Source organism: Pituophis catenifer, unplaced genomic scaffold (assembly GCF_029215685.1).
Source record: "Pituophis catenifer annectens isolate HBS135680 unplaced genomic scaffold, rPitCat1.0.hap2 SCAF_2, whole genome shotgun sequence".
Classification (NCBI taxonomy): Eukaryota; Metazoa; Chordata; class Lepidosauria; order Squamata; family Colubridae; genus Pituophis; species Pituophis catenifer.
The window spans coordinates 147,252,992-147,273,180 of NW_027256882.1; the positions used below are offsets into that span (position 1 = coordinate 147,252,992).

The window sequence follows — 20,189 nt, forward strand, 5'->3', positions numbered from 1 at the left end:
AAAGAATATGCTTGTTAAAAGGCTGCATAAAAGTACAAAAATGAAAGGTAATAGCATGCTATGGAAAAATAATGGACTTTTCTATGATACTTTCTGCTCTCAATGCTGCAGCAAGAATTATTTGTTCAACTTGATGTGCTATCCAAATTGGGTGCTTAATGAATAGACAAAATTTGATTCTTCTGCATGTCTAAATGATGGTTGACACAATCCATGTGTCAATCTGCCTACTCTTTGCTTTTCCTATATTTCCAGGAATTAGCAAAAATAAAATGGATGTTTCTTCAGCATATACACTCTCAGGCACCTATGCTCTTCACAAATTATTTTACACTCTTTTGTCACATTCTGTTTTCCTTCCATAGGTTTTGCCACTAAAGTAATCAATTATCCAATTTACTTTTCTTTCTTGATTTTTGTCATCTGCTTTAAAAAAAAACATATTTCTGACACAAGAAGAATAACTAAATTAAATTTCTAGCATATTTTTGGTTGCACTAATGTGTCTTTTCCATGGGAAAAAAGTTTGGCTGAGTTGTATTGTTGACTTGTCTGATTTAATTTGTACAGAATCTGCTGTATATTTTTAGCTGTATGTTTTTTGTGAGGATCAGACCTGTGGATGTTTATCTATTTGTTTTGTGAAACAAAGTGGCACTTTCAATAAAGTCTGGTGCAGCAAAGCAAACTGAAGCCTGACTAGGCTTTTGAGCCTTAGGCCTCTTCCCTCTTTTTTCAATGAGAACATTTGATCATTGCTAAGAAGAGGAAGGGGGGGGTCCTGAAATTTCAAGACCCATCATGGACCTCCTGAGCAAAAGAAAAAAAAGCTTTTTTTAAGTTTATTCATGAAAGTCTCAAGAAAGTTGCTCAAACTTTATTGTTGAAAACTCTGGTGTATTTTCATCAGTTATGTTTTCCATGTACACGGAACTTTAAAAGTCCATGTACATGTGCTAGAAATCTTCATGGGGTTATATTTGCTAAGAAAGTTTGCAACAAAAGTTGTTAAATTGCCATAAAATACATTTGAGCCCAGCTGTTTTTCACTTATCAGTGTACATACCTCAATTGGTGTACGTTTAGATCAATTATTTCATATTGAGTGACTAGAAACAGTCTAATCAATTTTCAGGTAGAGACTTCACAAGGTTATTGTTCTGGGGAAAATAGGAGAAGGTATGTTTTAGGTAGATATTAGGTATGTTTGCCACCTTGAATTATTCATAAAAGGTGGGATAATAAATAAATCAGGTTACTACTAAAGAGCCCAGCTGGAATGGTATCATCTAGAATAGAAATGCTCTGGGCAACTTTTCTTACTGCAGATTTCTATTTCATTGGCAATGTTTCATTTTAATGAAACTTTTTAAAACTTTGTTAATAGAAATGAAAATTGCTCTGCTGTTTTTATGTGAACGATAATAAGAGAGATGTGTGTCTTTAATCACATATAGGGTTGGGTCCTGAGGTTCCTCTCTATGAGCAGAAAAAGTCAAAACAGGCTGACCAAACACATCAGTTAGCCTTCCCATGCTTAGCTGAGGGCCTATAGTTAAGCAAAATTCCTCTCATGCAACTTTGGGTTGGGATTTGCTGCACTGGAACTTTAGAACATGACTGTTGTTTAAAAGACATCCAATGTATGCACTTCATGGTAGTTAAATCATAAGATGGGAAGGGTTCATGAACTTGTCATTAGGAATTCATTAATTACCATCCTTCAGTCTTCTGTTTTCATAAAGGCTTGAAGCTAAACTAATCGTGGGGAAGGGTCTTCTTGTTTGGACGGCATCGTCTTAAAATTACAATTGTCTATGGTTTTTTTTTAATGTTCCTTCTAGAAATAAGTTTTTTGTTTTATTTCTGTGACAACCTTTGTGACTTTGAGTGTTATGTATAATAGTAAGGTTTTCTGAGGGTTTTTTTTGTTTGTTTGTTTGTTTGTTTGTTATTTTTTGGTGACAAGGTTAGTGTAATGAAGGAAGGACCAAATGCTCCAAGTTACACAATACAAGACATGAATAGAAGAGTCAGTCTCATGGTTTCCATACGTACATAATTGTTGCTTTTTCAGTTATTTATTATTGTTTGTAAAACTGCCTTTTCTTACATTCTGTTGTAAATAAACTACAAGCAATCTTCTTTCCAAGACTGCCTTGCTTCATTTCTGAATTCATGTAATGGCAAAATGCTCATCTTGCTATATTTAAGGCATTACCTCTTCAGCTTTAATCCATGGGGTCAAAATATCTAGGATAATACCAAAGGAACCCAACACTAGAACGTTCTCTGGTGGAAAAAGGGTGAATCTTTGAATGATGGATAAGTAGAATAAGTAGATGGTAGAATTTCCAGTGGAAGACATGGTGGACTTTTGATGCCAAATCAATGAATTGTTTTTGAATACCTCAAAAGACCAACAAATGTTTACTCAAATGAGTGCTATATCAATCATAAATAAATAGCTTCATCAGATGTATGATGAAATGAATTTGGATCAGTTCAAGTCAGTTTTTAAGATACAAGATGTTTTTTGTTTGTGTAAACAAAAGATTCATGTAATGGAAGTATTTGAGTAGACTTAGAGACAGCCAGGCTGAAGTTCATTCTCAACTATGGAAGCTCCCTGAGAGAATTTGGTCAGTCACTCTCAACCCAATTTACTCATAACATTGTTGGTTGTGGTGAAAATATGGGGAGGGAAATGCCATGTATGAGTTTCTTTCTTTCTTTCTTTCTTTCTTTCTTTCTTTCTTTCTTTCTTTCTTTCTTTCTTTCTTTCTCTCTTTCTCTTTCTCTCTCTCTCTCTCCTTCCTTCCTTCCTTTTTCTTTTTTTCTTTTTGAAAAATATAATATTTATTTATTTATTTATTAGTTCAATTTATATGCCGCCTTTCTCCGGAGACTCAGGGCGGCATTTATACATTTGTAAAATAAAATAAAATAAAGTAATTCCCATGTCATTAGAGTTATATAATAAATAGCAGTTGCCAAATAGTTGTGACATTCTGAATGTAAGATCTAGGCAATTGGGAAGCTTCCTATAATGTTCTGTATGTATAATATGTCTAATTAATGGATTCAGAGATGAAGACGTGGGATTAATTCTGCAGTCAGTTAAGGCTAAAGTCATAAAGGATGACTGTAGGGTGACTTATTTCAGTTTCATTCATAATGTAAATCAAATGACTGAGAATGATAATTTTAGATATGTTGAGTGTATAAGCAATGATCATATGCTAAGTAAGACCTTTGATCCCTCTGTTATTGAGTAGTCCAGAAATAAGGACCTTTTCACTGCAAGCTTTTTAGTGTATTTTTAATTTAAAATGAAAAAGCCTGAACTTGGAATTTTCTGCATAGAAGGAATGTGCTGGGTCACTGCACTCTGCTGTTTATGTCAGGAAATCCTTTTTTGTGGTTTATAATTTACAGCTTCTTTCCAACACTTAGGGGTTTTTTTTGCATAAAACACACTGTTTACATAAAGGTTTGTGCTACCCTGTTGAAGCTAACTGAAGCTGATGATATGAAGGCCGTTTATTATCATCAATGCCCAGGGGTGAAATCCAGCAGGTTCTGACAGATTCTGGAGAACCGGTAGCGGAAATTTTGAGTAGTTCAGAGAATTGGCAAATGCCACCTCTGGCTGGCCCCAAAGTGGGGTGGGAATGGAGATTTTGCAATACCCTTCCCCCAGGAGTGGGAGGGAATGGGGATTTTGCAGTATCCTTCCCCTGGAATGGGGTAGGAATGAAGATTTTGCAGTATCCTTCCCCTGCCATGCCCACCAAGCCACACCATGCCCACAGAACCAATAGTAAAAAAAATTGAATTCCACCACTGTCAATGCCTATGTAGCTTTGCTACTGTAGTAATGTTAATATATTACTTTGGGACCATGGTTCATACTAATTAAAACCACAGCTCATTAAAAAAACAAACAGTTTTTAAAAAATAGCTAGTCAATTTAAAATAGCAGTAACAGGCAGCAGCAATATGGAAGAAGTACAGAGGAAACCACTCATCAAAATCTAACAAGATTATCATTTTAAAAAACTCTTTTTATGGTTAAAAAAATAAAGGAGCCATCCAGACTTCTGGATGTCATCAGCAAGGAGGTCCTGTTCCAAGTCCTACAACTTTACATCTAGAACCTTCAGAGAGAATGGAGCTTCATCCAGAACAGGCTGGATCTGTTTCTAGATCAGTGTTCCTGTACACCTCTGTTTAAACCTGGGCAAAACTAGAATGATAAAACTAGACATTTACTTCCCCGTTCCAAATAAACAAAGAAGACTGTGTAACTTTTACACTGAGAGTTGATTCTATATGACAGGGACTGCATTCTCTCCTCTGCCCTCATTTCCTTTGTGTCATCTGTTCAGACTTCTTTGAACCATCTAAGTTCAAATAACAAAAGTCAACAAATGGAAACAAAAGATGCTGACATAAATTGGAAAATAATCCACAGAAGTACTGAAGATGTTTCATATTATCTGTAAAGCAGACTATTTCTGAAATGTGTAGATTTGTTTGAAATCAAAGGAAATTTAAGTGCCAACTAAAATCAGCAATGGTGGATGTGCATTCTGATAAATTATATAATATAGCCCTTAGCAATAGCACTTAGACTTATATACTCACTTCACAGTGCTTTACAGTCCTAAGCAGTGTACAGAGTCAGTGTATTGCCCCTAATAACGAAAGCCAGCTGGGTGACCCTGGACCAGTCACACTCTTTCTCAGCCCAACTCACCACATGGTTATAGTTGGGAGGAAAATAGAAGGAGCAGGAGTATTAGGCATGTTAGCTGCCTTGAGTTATTTATAAAAATAATAAAGACAGGATATAAATAAATAAAATAAATAAAAGCATGCATATTGTCTAAAATGAAAATATTTCTTTCACTACTACTTCATCCTGACTTCAGACTAAGAGCTTTTGAAATATGTTCTTCCTTTCATTACATTTTGAAAATGATTAACTTATTTACATTTCCTGTCCAGCCTCTCTGTTACTATTGCTGCCAAGTGATCTGCACAACAGTATCCAGTCTTGACAATGAATAACAATAATCCATGAAATAGCCTTATTAAAAAATAACCCTAGCAGGCAAAAACAGTCTCAGTTGCAATTTAAATGACAATCATCATATTAATTACCTAAACCTGGGTTCACTTGCAAGGCTCAGCAAGTATTATATGCAACATGATATGATGTAATAAAGTTGAACCTTTGCACACATGAGTGGGAATTTCTTTTCCTGTCAAGGAACTATAACTATATTACTACTGTCCCTTGATTAAGAATAATGCCAAAGTCTAAAGGATGCTATTTTTGAATCTTCTAATAATCTGGAATCCGGAAAGACAGTGTGTATGTACGCCAAGCATATAAAATGACTATATTAACGGCTGAAATCTTACATATTTGTTTGCAACCTGGGGAAATAAAACCAAGAACAATCAGGGGTAATATCCAGCAGTTTCTGACAGGTTCTGGAGAACCGGTAGCAGAAATTTTGAGTAGTTCGGAACACTGGCAAATACCACTTCTGGCTGGTCCCAGAGTGGGGAGGGAATGGGGATTTTGCAATATCCTTTCCCTGGAGTGGGGTGGAAATGGAGATTTTGCAGTATCCTTCCCCTTCCATGCCCAAGCCACGCCCCACCAAGCCACACCCACAGAACCCATAGTAAAAAAATTTGAATTTCACCACTGGGAACAATGGAATAGTAGCCGGAGCCTCTACTGTTTGGGGCACTTTCACACACAGCAGGATTCTGTGTCAATTCAAAAGCAGCTTAAGAGATGAGTCCATTTATTTTTGGCTTTCAGGTATACGATGTATCTGAAAGTGCATTAAAAGCATTTTAAACAAGCCGGTGGCTCTATGGAGTTTACAGACTGTCAGTTTCCCTGCTTATAGGAAATCATGCTTTCAAGCCTGGAGCTTTCAAGGATAAGAATGGCTTGATGTATTTGCAATTCTTCACCGTGGAAACTACTGTAATTTTTTTGTATACAACCAGGCAAAAACACACAAGTTGAAATAAAGTCGGGGATGAATGTGTAGGTGTAGGGTTAAGGTTCTGGCCTAGAAACCAGGAGACTCTGAATTCTAATCCTGATTTAGGCATGAAAGTCAACTGGGGGACTGGGCCAGTCACCTTCTCTGAGCCCAGCCCACTTCACAGGGTTGTTGTTGTAGGGAAAACAGGAGGAAGCAGTATTAAGTATATCATGGCCTTTAGTCGCTTATCAATTAATAAAGGCAGGATAAAAATATGTGTGCATACAAGCAATTTCCCCATTTTTGGTTTCCCATGTAGTGGGATGAGAGGAATTTTTTTTACTGCAGTATTTGCAGCAACTCAAAGCAAGCCAATGATCCTGGATTTTGGCATTTCAAGGGTGGCAGATATGAAGACAGATGGGAATAATCTTAATTGGCTTTGCAGGAATTGGAGTGGAAACAATGGTAGCTTAGAAACCCTCTTTGTGGCTGCTTTTATTTCCAAATCAGGAATTAACTGTCGGTTAACAAAAACAGGCAGCATTCTGTCCGAATCATAATTTAATCTATGGTCTGCTAAATTTGCTAAACCTAACCTCACTGTGGCTAATGTGCCATGTGAAATACACCAGAGTCAAATTCAGTTCACTTCATGAATTGCACAAAACAGTTAAACTGATATGGGATTTAAACTGGAATGATGCAGAGAGAAAAGATCAGCTAGTAATGCAGATGCAGGTTACATGTGAGACAAATGACAAATTTGTTAAGTGTAATGTGTTTTTAAAAATCCATGTTGAGACATTTTGGGAAACTTGTTGATGTATTTAGCATGTCTTGCTCAATTGTGGAAGTATTGGTAAAGTTTCTTTTTTCAGAAAATGGCTATTTTGTGATGGAATATCCTAGGGGGTTTAAACTGTTTACATACCACTTTGTCCTTGATTTGAAACCTAATATCAAATTGTGTGTGTTTTCCAAACTGTGTTGATTCCTGGTGACTGCCTGAACTATTCCCTGCAGTTATATTGGTAGGATTACAGAAGCCCTTGCTTCTTTCCTAGGGCTGAGAGAGAATGACTGACCCAACATCACCCAGCTGGCTTTTTGTGCCCAAAATGGGATTAGAACTCCCAGTCTTCTGGTTTCTAGCTAGGTGTCTTTAACCACTGCCACTTGTGGACTTTGATTCCCAGAATTTCCCAGTCAGAAATTCAGCATGGCTGGCTGGGGAATTCTGGGAGTTGAAGTGCACAAGTCTTAAAATTGTCCAACCTTGACAATTTTAAGTCTGTGGATTTCAACTCCCAGAATTCCCCAGCCAACCATGCCAAATTGCTGACTGGGAAATTCTGGGAATCGAAGTCCACAAGTCTTGAAGTTTCCAAAGATGGACACTCCTACTGACTAAACCAAACTGGCTCTCTTGATAGAAAACTAGTGTCCATTAATTCTTTTGCACCAAGTTTACTGTTTGTCTTACATAGAATCCAGCAGGGCATTGTTGGCAAATGATATGTGCCACATAAGACGATGCCTCTCTGAATTCTATGTAGGACAATGTGGCCCTTTCTATGCCTTTATTTATTCAATTTGTTGCATTTACAAATGAAAACTGGTACTAATCTTGGTGATTGTCCCTATTTGTATTGTTTCTATCATGTTTTCCCAAAAATAAGACCTTCTCTTATTTTTTTTTAACCCCAAAATAAGCACTTGGCCTTATTTTCGGAGAGGTCTTATTATTTTGGGGTGAATGGAGCAAGATGGGGCTCCTCTTGTCATTTTACTTGATTTCCAGTTCTGCGTTTAAATATTTTTGGGGAGGGCTTATTTTCAGGGGGAGGCTTATTTTAGCGCATGTACTCAAAAGCTCAATTGGTCTTATTATCAGGAGATGTCTTATTTTCGGGAAAACAGGGTATATTAATATTATTGCTTTGTGTCTACTTTTTACTTATCATTTTTCTTATTTTAGACCTACAACCATTTATTTAGTGACCATTTGAGGTTTACAATGGAATGGAAAGAAGTGTCTTATGACCGTTTTCACACTTGCATCCGTTGCCGCATCCCAGTGTCACGTGATCAAAATTCAAAATGGCAATCGGCATATATTTATTATGGTTGCAGTGTCCAAGGGTCATGTAACGCACAGTTACTCATGCGCTAGTCACCTCCAGTATTGACTACTGCAATGCTCTCTACTTGGGGCTGCCCTTGAAGACCACTCGGAGGCTTCAGCTGGTGCAGAATGCGGCCGTGCAGGTTGTGATGGGAGGATCCCGATATGCCCATGTTACACCTCTCCTGCACGACTTGCATTGGCTGCCCTCCGGGTGAGATTCAGCTTTCTCTGTGGGCGCACCCACCCTTTGGAACCAACTCCCCCGGGGGCTCCGGTTGGCCCCTGACCTTCGCATTTTCCACCGCAAACTAAAGACATGGCTGTTTAAATTGCCCAGCCTGGACTGATGGGGTTTTGATTTTTAATGTATTTTAATATGCGTTTAATATGTATTTTAACATGTTTCTTATTTGGATTGAGATTGTATATCTTAATTGTTGTGAGCCACCCTGAGTTCTATGGAGATAGGGCGGCATATAAATCTAATTAAAATAAATAAAATAAAATAAATAAATTACCTTTTGCGACCTTCTAACAAGCAAATCAATGGGGAAGCTAGATTCACTTAACCGTGTTACTAACTTAACTGCAGTGATTCACTGAACATCTGTGGCAAGAAAAGTCGTAGAATGGGGCAAAAGTCACAAACTGTCTTGTCTAGCAACAGAAATTGTGGTCATAATTCAGAGGTCTTCAAACTTGGCAGCTTTAAGACTTGTGGACTTCAACTTCCAGAATTCTCCAGCCAGCATAGTTTATGCTATGCTGGCTCCAGCATAGGTGGCTGGAGAATTCTAGGAGTTGAAGTCCACAAGTCTTAAAGCTGCCAAGTTTGAAGACCTCTGTCGTAATTCAAGGGCTACCTGTATGCCTATCTAGTGTTTTTTGTCCTAAAGGCTGTAATGAAGGTTCTGTCTGTTAATACAACGCAGCTCAAATCTTATTAAATTGATTCACACTGGCATCATGACTGTCAGTGTTTATTTATTTTATCTACGTTGTACATAGCATCATAGCAAAAAAAAAAAAAGTTAGCAATAAGAATACATAAAATACTGAAAACACACAATAGCTACCATACACTACAGTAAACCAGGATCACAAATTTCCATCGCCAGCTTCAGACAATGAGTAGATTCTTTAAAGACTGCACCACACACACATTGGGTTTGCACACCACACAACGATCAGTGGCTAGTTTACTGTTGCGTAAAACCAACCTGTATGTCTAGTTTACGGTTCAGTTTTTCGGGGAAAACCGGGTTATAGGAATAGGCAGGTCAATACATCTTTCTCCGAAAGAAATAAAGCAATCCCAGGCACTAACCTTCATCCAACGTTAAAGCTCCCTAGACCTATCTGGCCCATGTCATACTCTAACGCTTGCGTCGCGTTCGCTTTCCAACAGGGAGCGCTGCAGGTTTTCCTGAACCGCAGAAGGCACAACCGCGCTTGCGTACCGCTGGGAGTACGGCGCATTGGAGAGGAGGGGGGGGGAGAGAGAGAGAGGGCAGGGGGGGGGGGAGAATCGTAACGCAGGCGCATTGCGGTCTTCCCTCTCGCGATGCTTGACCTCCAAGTTCTCGCGCGCTTTGCAAGATGGCGGCTTTCCGAGAATGGTTCACGTTGTGCAGCTTGCCCGGGACTCTCCCTCAGGCGCCGCTGGGACTGGAGCCGCCGGACGAGGACCGGGTGCTGGTCACGGATCGAGGTCGGACGGTGACGCTGTATAAGGTAAAGGCAAGACCACTGGAGCTAGGCGAGAGGGCCGATGCCCGCGGTCCTGGGGCTCTGCGGCGAGGTAAGGACGGGGTCGCACAAGGGCTGCTGAAAAGGGCGAGCGGGGCGCGAAAATCCACAGGCTGCAGCAGCAGCAGCAGCAGCAACAGAGAGAGAGGATTTTCGGTGTCTCTTTGCGGCCCGGATGCGGCGTCTGCGCCCCTTTTAACGCGGCTAAGGGAGCCCGGGTTCTTAGTGCGCAGCCTCGTGCTTGGGAAGCAGAGTCCCAGTGATGTGACGACCCTGGCAGGGGCGATGCGGGTTTGGTGTCCATGGAACCGAATCTGTGGCGACCCTTTGAAATCTGTACTTATCACCTCACCACGTAGAGGGTATTTCTCCTCTCTGCTTTGAAGATTTCTCCGGGTGCCTCTTTAACCCACGTGAAATGACAACTTGCAGCCACTTCTGTTGGACTGGGGGATTCTGGGCACCGAAGTCCTGGCCTTGTGGAAGGCGCAGGTTGGGGGGGTCTATGACAATTCGCCACGGCCAACTCACCATGGCTAACTCGCCACAGTCAACTTGCCATGGGCAACTCGCTGCAAGACAACTGGCCATGGCCATCTTGCCTCAGGACAACTCGGTGCGGGACAAGAGTTCCACTAATATCAAAGAAATGGTGGAATAGAATCATTAAAGAAAGGATGCAAAAGGAAGGACAGAATGAAATGTGAATGAGAAACATTAAAATAATTTTTAATATATAAATATAATGTAAATATTTATATTTATAATATAAATTTTATATATTATTTATATATTAAAATAATTTTAATATATAAATATAATGTAAATATTTATATAATATAAATATTATTTTAATATATAATATATATTATAAATTATAAATATAATATATATTATTTTTAATATATAAATTTATATAAAATTATTTTAAATCATTAAATAGAATTGTTAAATTGTCCCACAGCCAGTTGTCCCACGGGCGAGTTGGCTGTGGTGAGTTGACCATGGCGAGTTGGCCATGGTGAATTGCCTGTGGCAAGTTGTCCCATTCCCACTACAGGTAGTCCTCAATTTACAACAGTTCATTTAGTGGCCATTCAAAGTTACCACAGCACTGACAAAAGTGACTTATGACCATTGCAGCATCCCCGTAGTCACGTGATTTACATTTGGATGCTTCATAACTGGTTCATATTTATGACGGTTGCCATGTCATGTGATCCTCTTTTGCGATCTTCTGACAAGCAAAGTCAATGCGAAAGCCAGATTCACTTCACAACCGTGTTACTGATTTAACAACGGCAGTGATTCACTTAACAAGGAAAAGGAAAGTTGTAAAATGGGGCAAAACTCACTTAACAAGTTTCTCACTTAGCAACATAAATCTGGGCTCAATTGTGATCGTAAGTTGAGAACTACTTGTATCCTGCATACAGGCACACACATGCATACCATTTATTCTAATTTTTAAAAGTTTTAAAGGACATTTTAGCATTGTTTTTGACTAATATTATAAGGCTTTGCAGCTTCAAATGATCAAAATTTGGACACTTGGCACCTGGCAATGTATTTATGATGGTTGCAGTGTCCCAGGGTGATCATCATTTGCGACTTCCTGACAAGCAAAGTCAACGGGGAAGCCAGATTTGCTTAACAACTGGTTTACTAATTTAACAACTGCCATGATTCACTTAACAGTTGTGATGAGAAAAATTGTAAAATGGGGCAAAATTCACTTAATTGTCTTTCTTAGAAATTGAAATTTGGGGCTCAATTGTGGTTGTAAATTGAGGAGTACCTGTATGGCCTTTGCTTTCTTTAATCTTTAATCTGCTTCTTGAAACATTGTTTTCTTCAATTAGACCAGAGATTCATGCAATGGGCCCTTTTTAAGAGTAGTGTCCCTTGTCAGAAAAATGTACTGAAATATATAAAATAAAATACACAGGCAAAGACTGTAATGTAAAGAAAACCACTTATCAAATATAATTCAAATAATTTTAGATAGTGGGATTTACCGAGGTTCATATTTTGGGACTTACATTGCCTATATTCATGCAAACTAAAGTTGTCAATGTATGCGACTGGACATGTACTAACCAAACAGTCTAGCCTGGATACTAGAAGTCTCCAAGATACCTGCAAATTGATATCCTTAAAGAGATACAGCTCTTAAATAGATTAACAATTAAATTGTATAAGGAATTAAAAAGTAAAATGAAAGTTAGTATTATGTATCTGAATTGAATAATTTTGAAATACCAATTTTGAACACAGTTGGGTCCAGATATTATGTAAAATAATATATCTTATGATTTAAAAATTAATCCATATTTCATGTTTATTAAATGTTTCAAAGAATGCTTAAAGGATTTTTTTTTTTCCTAGTGGCATCAAATCATGTATTTGAACTCAGAATCGTGATATTTTATTCTGATTTCCTTAATTACTGATTAATTACTGAGCAGCCCATTTTATTTGGAACTTTCTTTTTTCCAAGGTATCTGATCAAAAACCACTGGGTTCCTGGTCAGTCAAACAAGGGCAAACAATTTCATGTCCAGCCATATGGAACAGTCAAACAGAAGAATTCATTCTTGTTCATGATGACAAGGTATGATATCTAATCCATATGATTACGGGCGTGTACCAATTTTCTCAGTGTTTTATTGAACCTTATTAGAAATTAATGCTAGGTTTTAGTTAAAGTTTGTTTCCATTTTCTCTTTCTAGGGAAGGAGGAAAGGGAACTGCCTATGTAAATAAATATGTTGTGACATTGCATACTGTAGGAATGCTAAATGTGTTGTCTATGTTTCCATTAAGTTGATCTTTTATTCCTTAGTAAAGTGAAGTTGAAATCCTAGATAAGAAACAAAACGTTAATAGGAATAAGTTCTCTTGCCAGGAAGTCAGTACAAGAAGGAAAAGCAAAACTGCATCCTTATCTCTTTGCCTGTCTTTCATGCATCTAATTGATGTATGTATTGGATGCTGCTCCAGAATATATAGGCAGCGTGGTGGCTCAGTGGTTAAAGACACTGGACTTGTCGGCTGTAAAACCAGGAGCCCAGGTTTGAGACCCAAGCACCATGCAATGGGGTGAGCTTCCATCCTCATCCCAGCTCCTGCTGACCTAGCAGTTAGAAAGCATGCAAATGTGAGTAGATAAATAGGTACCCCTTTGGTGGGAAGGTAACAGTGCTTCGTGATGTCATTCTGGCCATGTGACTGCAGAAATGACTGCAGGCAACTCTGGCTCAATGGCCTTGAAACGGAAATGAGCACCGCCCTCTATAGTTGGCAATAACTGGCAGGGTAAAATCCACAGGGACTCCTTTATTTTTACCAGAGTATATGCAGATATATTTCAGTACTTCAGCCAAGTACTTTTGTGTGCCATTAAAACCAAATACTGTAAGATTGATCATCTTAAATATATCTCAAAAGTATTTGATTTTCTCCAAGCTTCAAGAGGAATAGTTAGCAAACACTTTATTGTGATCTTTCTAAAATGGTAATTCTGTAAATTTTAAAAGGTTTTACAGATCTGGAAAGAAGATGATACTGACTTGGATCAAGTTTTTAAAGCCACAGTAAGTACTGATAATATATTTTAAAGTAATTATTTCGTGCAGCTGAACCCTGAATTCAACAAAAGATTCTCTTGAAGGAAGTTGTGGATTTTATGCTTGCAATGATTATTATTTAGTTATATTTTTCCTTCAGTTCAAAACCTGCTGTGGAGAAAGGCTGCTCAGATTATGCAGAATGGTGTAGAGAATTGCAGAGTTATCAGGAATCAGTAAAAATGTCAATTTTTCTTCTCTTCCTCCCTATGCTGGTCCATGACCATAAGACTCTACTCTTTTACACATCACAGTGGGATGTCCTTGAGCAAAACAGGGACCAAAAGACCAGATTATCTCCAGAAATAAAGAAGTGGATCAGCTCAATTGAGTAGTATAGTATAGTTTATTGAATAGCCCGAAGGCCTTTTCAAACAAAACAGAAAAGAAAAAGGGAAAAAGATAAAACAGTTACAAAAATAGCAATCTAAAAATATATGATAGATGACATTAAAATTTTACAATATCAAATTTCAATAGCTAAATTGCCAACACTAGATAACCCAAATAGGATAGCTCCTCTCTAACTGAGCTCATCTTCCTTACAATCGATAAAATGTTTTTTGATATAACTGGCTCGTATTGCCGTCATTCTTTTAAGGTATTGAGTGATCGCTCTTACCAGGGGAGGAGAGTCAGCCCTCAACAGAAATGCTAATTTTTGGCTTATATTCCAGTGGGGAAATTTATTTATAATTGGGGACAGATATTGTTTTCTTACTTCTTGATAGAGACTACATTCGAATATTATATGCGCCGTGTCCTCCACGACGTTTACCCCACATATGCATATTCTTTTGTCATACGGGATTTTTCGATAGCGGCCGAATCTAACGTTGGTATCTAGAAGTTCGAATCTAAACTTAACAAATAACTGTCTCTCCACTGATGGCATTTCTAAATGTAAATACTTTTCCAGAGTGAAAGTTGTTTTAACTGCTGTCAGCAGTTTAAGGGAATGATTAGTTGAAAGGGTTGCCATGTCCATTTGCCCATGTATATCTTTAATCCGTTGTTTAACTTGGTTCAGTGTGTCACACAACGGGAACCCTACGCCATATCGGTTCAATATTTCTGACAGGAATACCTTTGAGGATTTGAAATCTGCTGTTCCTCTAGACATATTTTAGGGAGTCGGCTGGCATCCATCTGGGTCATTTTTAGCCAGTAGGCTACCGCCCTAGTGATTGTATAGGTGTACAGTGAGAAATGTCCCAATTCAGCTCTGACGGCTGCAGCTGAAGTGGAATTGTTTACCCCAAGCATCCTCCTTAACAAATTATTTTGAGTTCTCTCTAATATGGGGGCCTCAATTGAGTAAAATCCTTTTGCCAGTGAAGATTCTTTCTTTCAAATCATAATCAGATTTGTTTTGCTGAAACAAGAAAATATTTCCATTTTGGAGAAGTGAATGAATAGCCAGTGACATGAATCTTGTGTAGGTTCACTTATCTAGAGAATTGGAATGAAACTTATTCCCCTGCTTATTAGGAACATAAGGTTATTGAAGCTGGAGGAATAAAAATTATCATTTAGAATAAATATTTATTTTGACAAATATTTCATTTGTTGCCATATGTATATATGAGTATATGTCTCATTTCATTTTTTAAAATTATCTTGCAGCTGTCATCAGATGTATATCGGATACATTCATTACCACACACTGAGCCCTTAGTCCTGTTCAAGGGTGGAGCTGTTAAAAATTTGGATGCTTTGCTAGCTGATCCAAAACAAGAAGTTGAAAACATTATTTCCAACGAAGTTATTAGGTGAGTGCCATTCCCTGTAGTAGTTTTAAAATTCAAAATTTAAATTGTGATCTTGGTATTTCATCATTTTGAATCCCTCAAATGAAAGAACTGAGATTCTTTCCTCACTTGAACTAATCACAGAAGATTCCCTCTTCTTTCTGCTACATCTCCATGATATTACCTTATCTTTACCCCAATCCATAACACACAATGCTAGGTAGCTGCAATAATGTCCGATATTTTATTTGATTGCATTTTCCCCTATAGCAATAACCATGTATTTTATTTTTAGGTGGAGCAATGCTTTAATTGGAGTTGAAAAGAGTGTTCTTATATTTATTACTGAGCAGGTGAGTGTTATATTTTAGGTAGTTGTAAAGTAGCCAAATGGTAGATACTTTCTGAATGTGGCAAGGCTGCTGTTTCTGGTAAGATAATAGCTATATGTTCCATTCTTATTTATTTATTTATTTATTTATTTATTTATTTATTTATTTATTTGTCGCCTTTTTATGCTGCCCAACTCCCGAGGGACTCTTGATGTATTGTTGATGTATCTTTGCACTGTTTTATTGTTGATGTGTCTTTCATTTATATCAGTGCAGTAAGTGTTGTGACAGAGTTCCCATCCTTGGATATTGGTATAAAAATGTTCAGCTCTATTTCTCAGTATCGATAGATACTGACTTTCTGAAGGCTGAATAGTATTAATTAGCACTTTAAACACCAGAGACTTATTTGAGAACTTTGTTTTATTTCTTTATTTTTATTGCATTTATATCCTACTGCAGTCATATGACTCTTGGCAGTTTTATGAGGACTAAAGATTTGATCAAATGTTCAGATGATCTATAAAAATCAAGTGTTTCTCTTTATTTTTAAAAAATTTAATGTCAGTGTTATGGATCTGATCAACTGATCTCTGAAAATATTTGTGTGCACTAGATAATTAATAGAATATTTTTAAACAATATAGTGAAGCAGTCTTCAAATGTAGAAAAGCTATTTTAATTTCAGTAATTGAGCATCATAATTTACCAAATTGAATTTTTAAGAAATTCTTCTGCTAAAATACCATATTTATGAACCAGGCCTTGCATTGGGTGGAAGAGTTTTTCTGTTTGGTTCATCTTCCTGATTCTTACAGATACAAAGATAAAAGAAACTCTGCAGCCAGTGCTTGACTTATGTCCATTTGTTTGGCAATCATTCAGAATTATGATGATACTGAAAAAAAGTGACTTACAACCAGTTGGTCATTTAACAACCATTGCAGTTATCTGCAGTCACATGATCACTATTTGTAAACTCCCCAGCTGGCTTCCGACAAACAAAGTCGATGGGGGGAGCCAGATTTGGTCACATGGTTGCTTAACTACCATGGTGATTCCCTTAACAACTGTGGCAAAAAAAGATAATAGGATCAGGCATGACTTATTTAACAATTACTTTGCTAGCAGTGGAAGTTCCAATCCCAATTATAGTCATTAGTCAAGGACTACCTATACATTGTTTAGACTGCCTTCCTTTGACACTGCTTTTTTCACAATGACTATATTGGCATGTGTTTCATATTGGATTGTCATTTAATTAGGGTTTCAGTTACTTTGAGTAACTGAACTGAACTGGTAACTGTGATGTAAACTATTATTATCTTGCTTTTGTGATATTTTATTAAGATAGATGTGGATATTTTAAAAAGCCTTTATTTTTCAGGATGGGGATTACTTCATATATGTGCAGCATTGCAATCCATACACCCTTCGGAAATTTAAATTTGAACAAGGAGTTGGGTCATCTACTCCACTGAGTTTTGCGGCATATTTGAAAAATAAAGTTATCACACTCTTTTGTTTATGTAAGTATAACTGTATTTTCCAATTCTATTTAATTTTAAAGCAGAGCCCCAGTTTAATATACCATAGACAATGTTACTTTAGATACCGAAAAAAAAAACCCTGAGTGTGTGCTTTGTAAATAGTATGCTTTCTGTTTCATTAGTCAGTAGTTACAAATGGTCTTATTTTCTTTTACAGTCACATAAGCATATAAAATGCATTTAGTTCTGGACACTATGATTATATTTACACATGATGCTAAACATTGTTTTAGTAGTCTTGGGCCTTTGGAGAAGTCATAATGGTCTGGTTCACACATAACATTAAACATAAACTATGGTTTACATATTACACCAACAAAATTCCCATATGTCAAGCAAGAATGAACTAAAAGCACATCATAGTTCATGGCAAGGAAATAAATTTTCTTCAGTTCATGGAAGTAATCTGGCAAGTGGCATACTTACATTATTTTTAATTATTTTATTATAATTTCTTAGTTTAGGCTTGTGTTTGTGTGGGTACATGAACTACATACTGTAGGTTACTCATAGCAGAGGGAAGAAAAGGGATGGCTATATCAGTGGACGAAGTTCATTGATCTGTATTAACTGTCAATTCTAGTTTTCATATTATTGTAAATCAAGATGTGACTTGATTTTGTACACAGATTCCAATGGCTGTGTGTATAAGATTCTGGTGCCGCTACAAGAGAGTAAAACAGCAGAAACACAGATTTTACCAAAATCGGTTCTACTCAGACTCAATGTGGGTGGAAATATTCTTAAAGGAACTTCAATTGTGATTCTTGATAAAGACCATATTGCTGTAACAGGATGCCTGGATTCCTCAGAAAGTAATGTCAAAGGTAAACCATTGAGCAATTGGACTAAAATAACTTAGTTTAACAATTGGATCAAAACAAAAGGAAAACATCAAAGAGACATTTGGAAAAGCATTAACAGGAAGGACCTCAAGTTACTATACATTGTTTGCAACACAAAATGTAGAATTAAAAAATAATGGAAACTGATTGGAACTTACTGATAATCATCAACAATGAGGGAAGTCAGGAAAGATTCTATAAACTGATAGAAAAAGAGACACAGATTATTTTGATCTGATAACTCATGTTTAATGAGACACTGATTTCAGAAAACATTATTTTGATATTGTTTTATTTCCGATGCTCTAGTGTAGACCTGGGCGTTTTACAGCCCATGGGTCACATCTGGCCTGTGGACAGTCCGAGTTGCCCACACCGGGGAGGGGGCATAGTGGCAGCAGCAGCAGGGATGGTAATGCAGCATCAGTGGTGGGGGGACGGCATCAGCCATCCACACCAGTCTCAGTTTCTCATGTGGCCTCTTGGGAAATTGATTGCCCGCTTCTGCCCTATTGAAATGGGACACTTGATTATTAATACCATTCAACAAAAATGATCTGATGTGTTAATTACTTTGGGGACACAGTTTATTGCCAGAATACTTGTAATTAGTTTCCAAGTGATATTTTATAAATGAGAACTATGCATATATAAATCACACACAGTTTGATAAATTTTGTCCTTCCTCTTGGTAGACTGCTTTTCAATATGGAATACTAAGTTTCAAACTCTGGAAGCATCAAAAGATTTGCCACAAGGAACAACAGGACAAGTAAGCTGAGACCAGTTACTTGATTTTAATATATCTATAGCAATTCAGTCATAATAGAAATTCATACTTGTCTAAGAAGAAATGGTTTCAGTCAGGGCTTTAAAATTTTTCCCTTTTGTTGATGAATATATTAAGCCATTAGCATAAGTGAATCTCAAGCCTAGGTGTTCCCTTTTCTTATCTTGCTAATAGAGAATAGAACAGCATAGCATACTTTATTGGCTAAGTATGGTTAGGCACAGAAAGAATTTAACTCCAGCGCAGAAGCTCTCAGTGTACAACAAAGTAATAATAATAAAAATGATACCAATAAGAGAAGATAGTAGAAAAGATGAGAAGGATAATAGTAATACAGCCATATTGCATGGGTAAATATACATAAGACAGTACTGTGGGAATTAGGTGTTCAGTAGAGTGATGCCATAAGGGGAAAAAAAACTCTCTCTGTATCTAGTTGTTTTGGCATGCAATGCCCTGTAGTAGTGAAGTAGTGTTTCACGGGGAGGAATTGAAACAGTTTACATCCGTATATTTGGAAGCACTTATTTCTGCATTCTATTTTCTTTGTCATTTGGATTCAGAATTGTTATTAAGTTTTGACTTCGAATGCACTGGTTTATAAAACATTTAAATTTGGCTCACTTAGAAAAAATTTGTATCCATTTGCTGCACTAAATCAGATGTTATATATATAAAACTCAAAGTGTGTTAATCCATAACAATGCTTCTAAAGTCATCCAGTCACCCAGAAGAGAGAGGGAAATGCATTATACATTAGTTTTGCCAAGGGTTGTACTGTCAGAAACTTCATGTTTCATGTGGGTCACAAAATCATAGCTGTGACCTTTCAAATGTTTTAGCAAAATACAATTTTTAATTTGATTGATGAGGGAAATAGTTTAATACATGGGGAATTAGCACATTAAATATATTTAATTCAGTAACAATTAATTGAAAATAAATCAGCTTTCACTTTGCTCTGGCTTCATCTTTTTTTAGAGAGTGCTACCATCAGCATTCCATTCAAAATCAAATACAGCTTGATAAAGGTTGTGTATCCCATGTGAATATAGCTGTTACGTAATGAAACAAAGCAGTGAATTTCACTATTTTATAAAGTGAAATTTGACAGGGGTTAGACCAAGCCTCAGAGAAGGTGGCGTGCTGAGCGAATTATTCTTCTCCCAACTCAGCTTTTCAGATTATTTTTGCTGGTTTTCTTTGACTAATATCCAACTAATTGGCAAAATGAGCAATAAATCTATGAAGGGTAATTCCCTGAACAGACAAAGAATTAAGCCTTGGATGTGTCAAGGATGGCTGAGACACTTGCCATTGAAGAAAGACATGGGTGGCGGAGGAAAACATTAAAAAAATAATTAAAAATAAATTAAAATTAATATAAGGACA

At 37.1% G+C, this 20,189-nt stretch overlaps 1 protein-coding gene across 1 annotated transcript in view; it reads left to right on the forward strand.

Moving 5' to 3' along the window:
* Nucleotides 1-9,750: 9,750 nt before the first annotated feature.
* Nucleotides 9,751-20,189, forward strand: part of NOL11 (nucleolar protein 11) — a 28,410-nt gene continuing 17,971 nt past the window's right edge. The window contains exons 1-8 of the mRNA XM_070934750.1: nt 9,751-9,885; nt 12,401-12,514; nt 13,440-13,496; nt 15,156-15,301; nt 15,576-15,633; nt 17,000-17,141; nt 17,792-17,989; nt 18,703-18,779. Coding sequence (XP_070790851.1) covers nt 9,751-9,885; nt 12,401-12,514; nt 13,440-13,496; nt 15,156-15,301; nt 15,576-15,633; nt 17,000-17,141; nt 17,792-17,989; nt 18,703-18,779 — 927 coding nt within the window. The remainder of the gene's footprint in view (nt 9,886-12,400; nt 12,515-13,439; nt 13,497-15,155; nt 15,302-15,575; nt 15,634-16,999; nt 17,142-17,791; nt 17,990-18,702; nt 18,780-20,189) is intronic.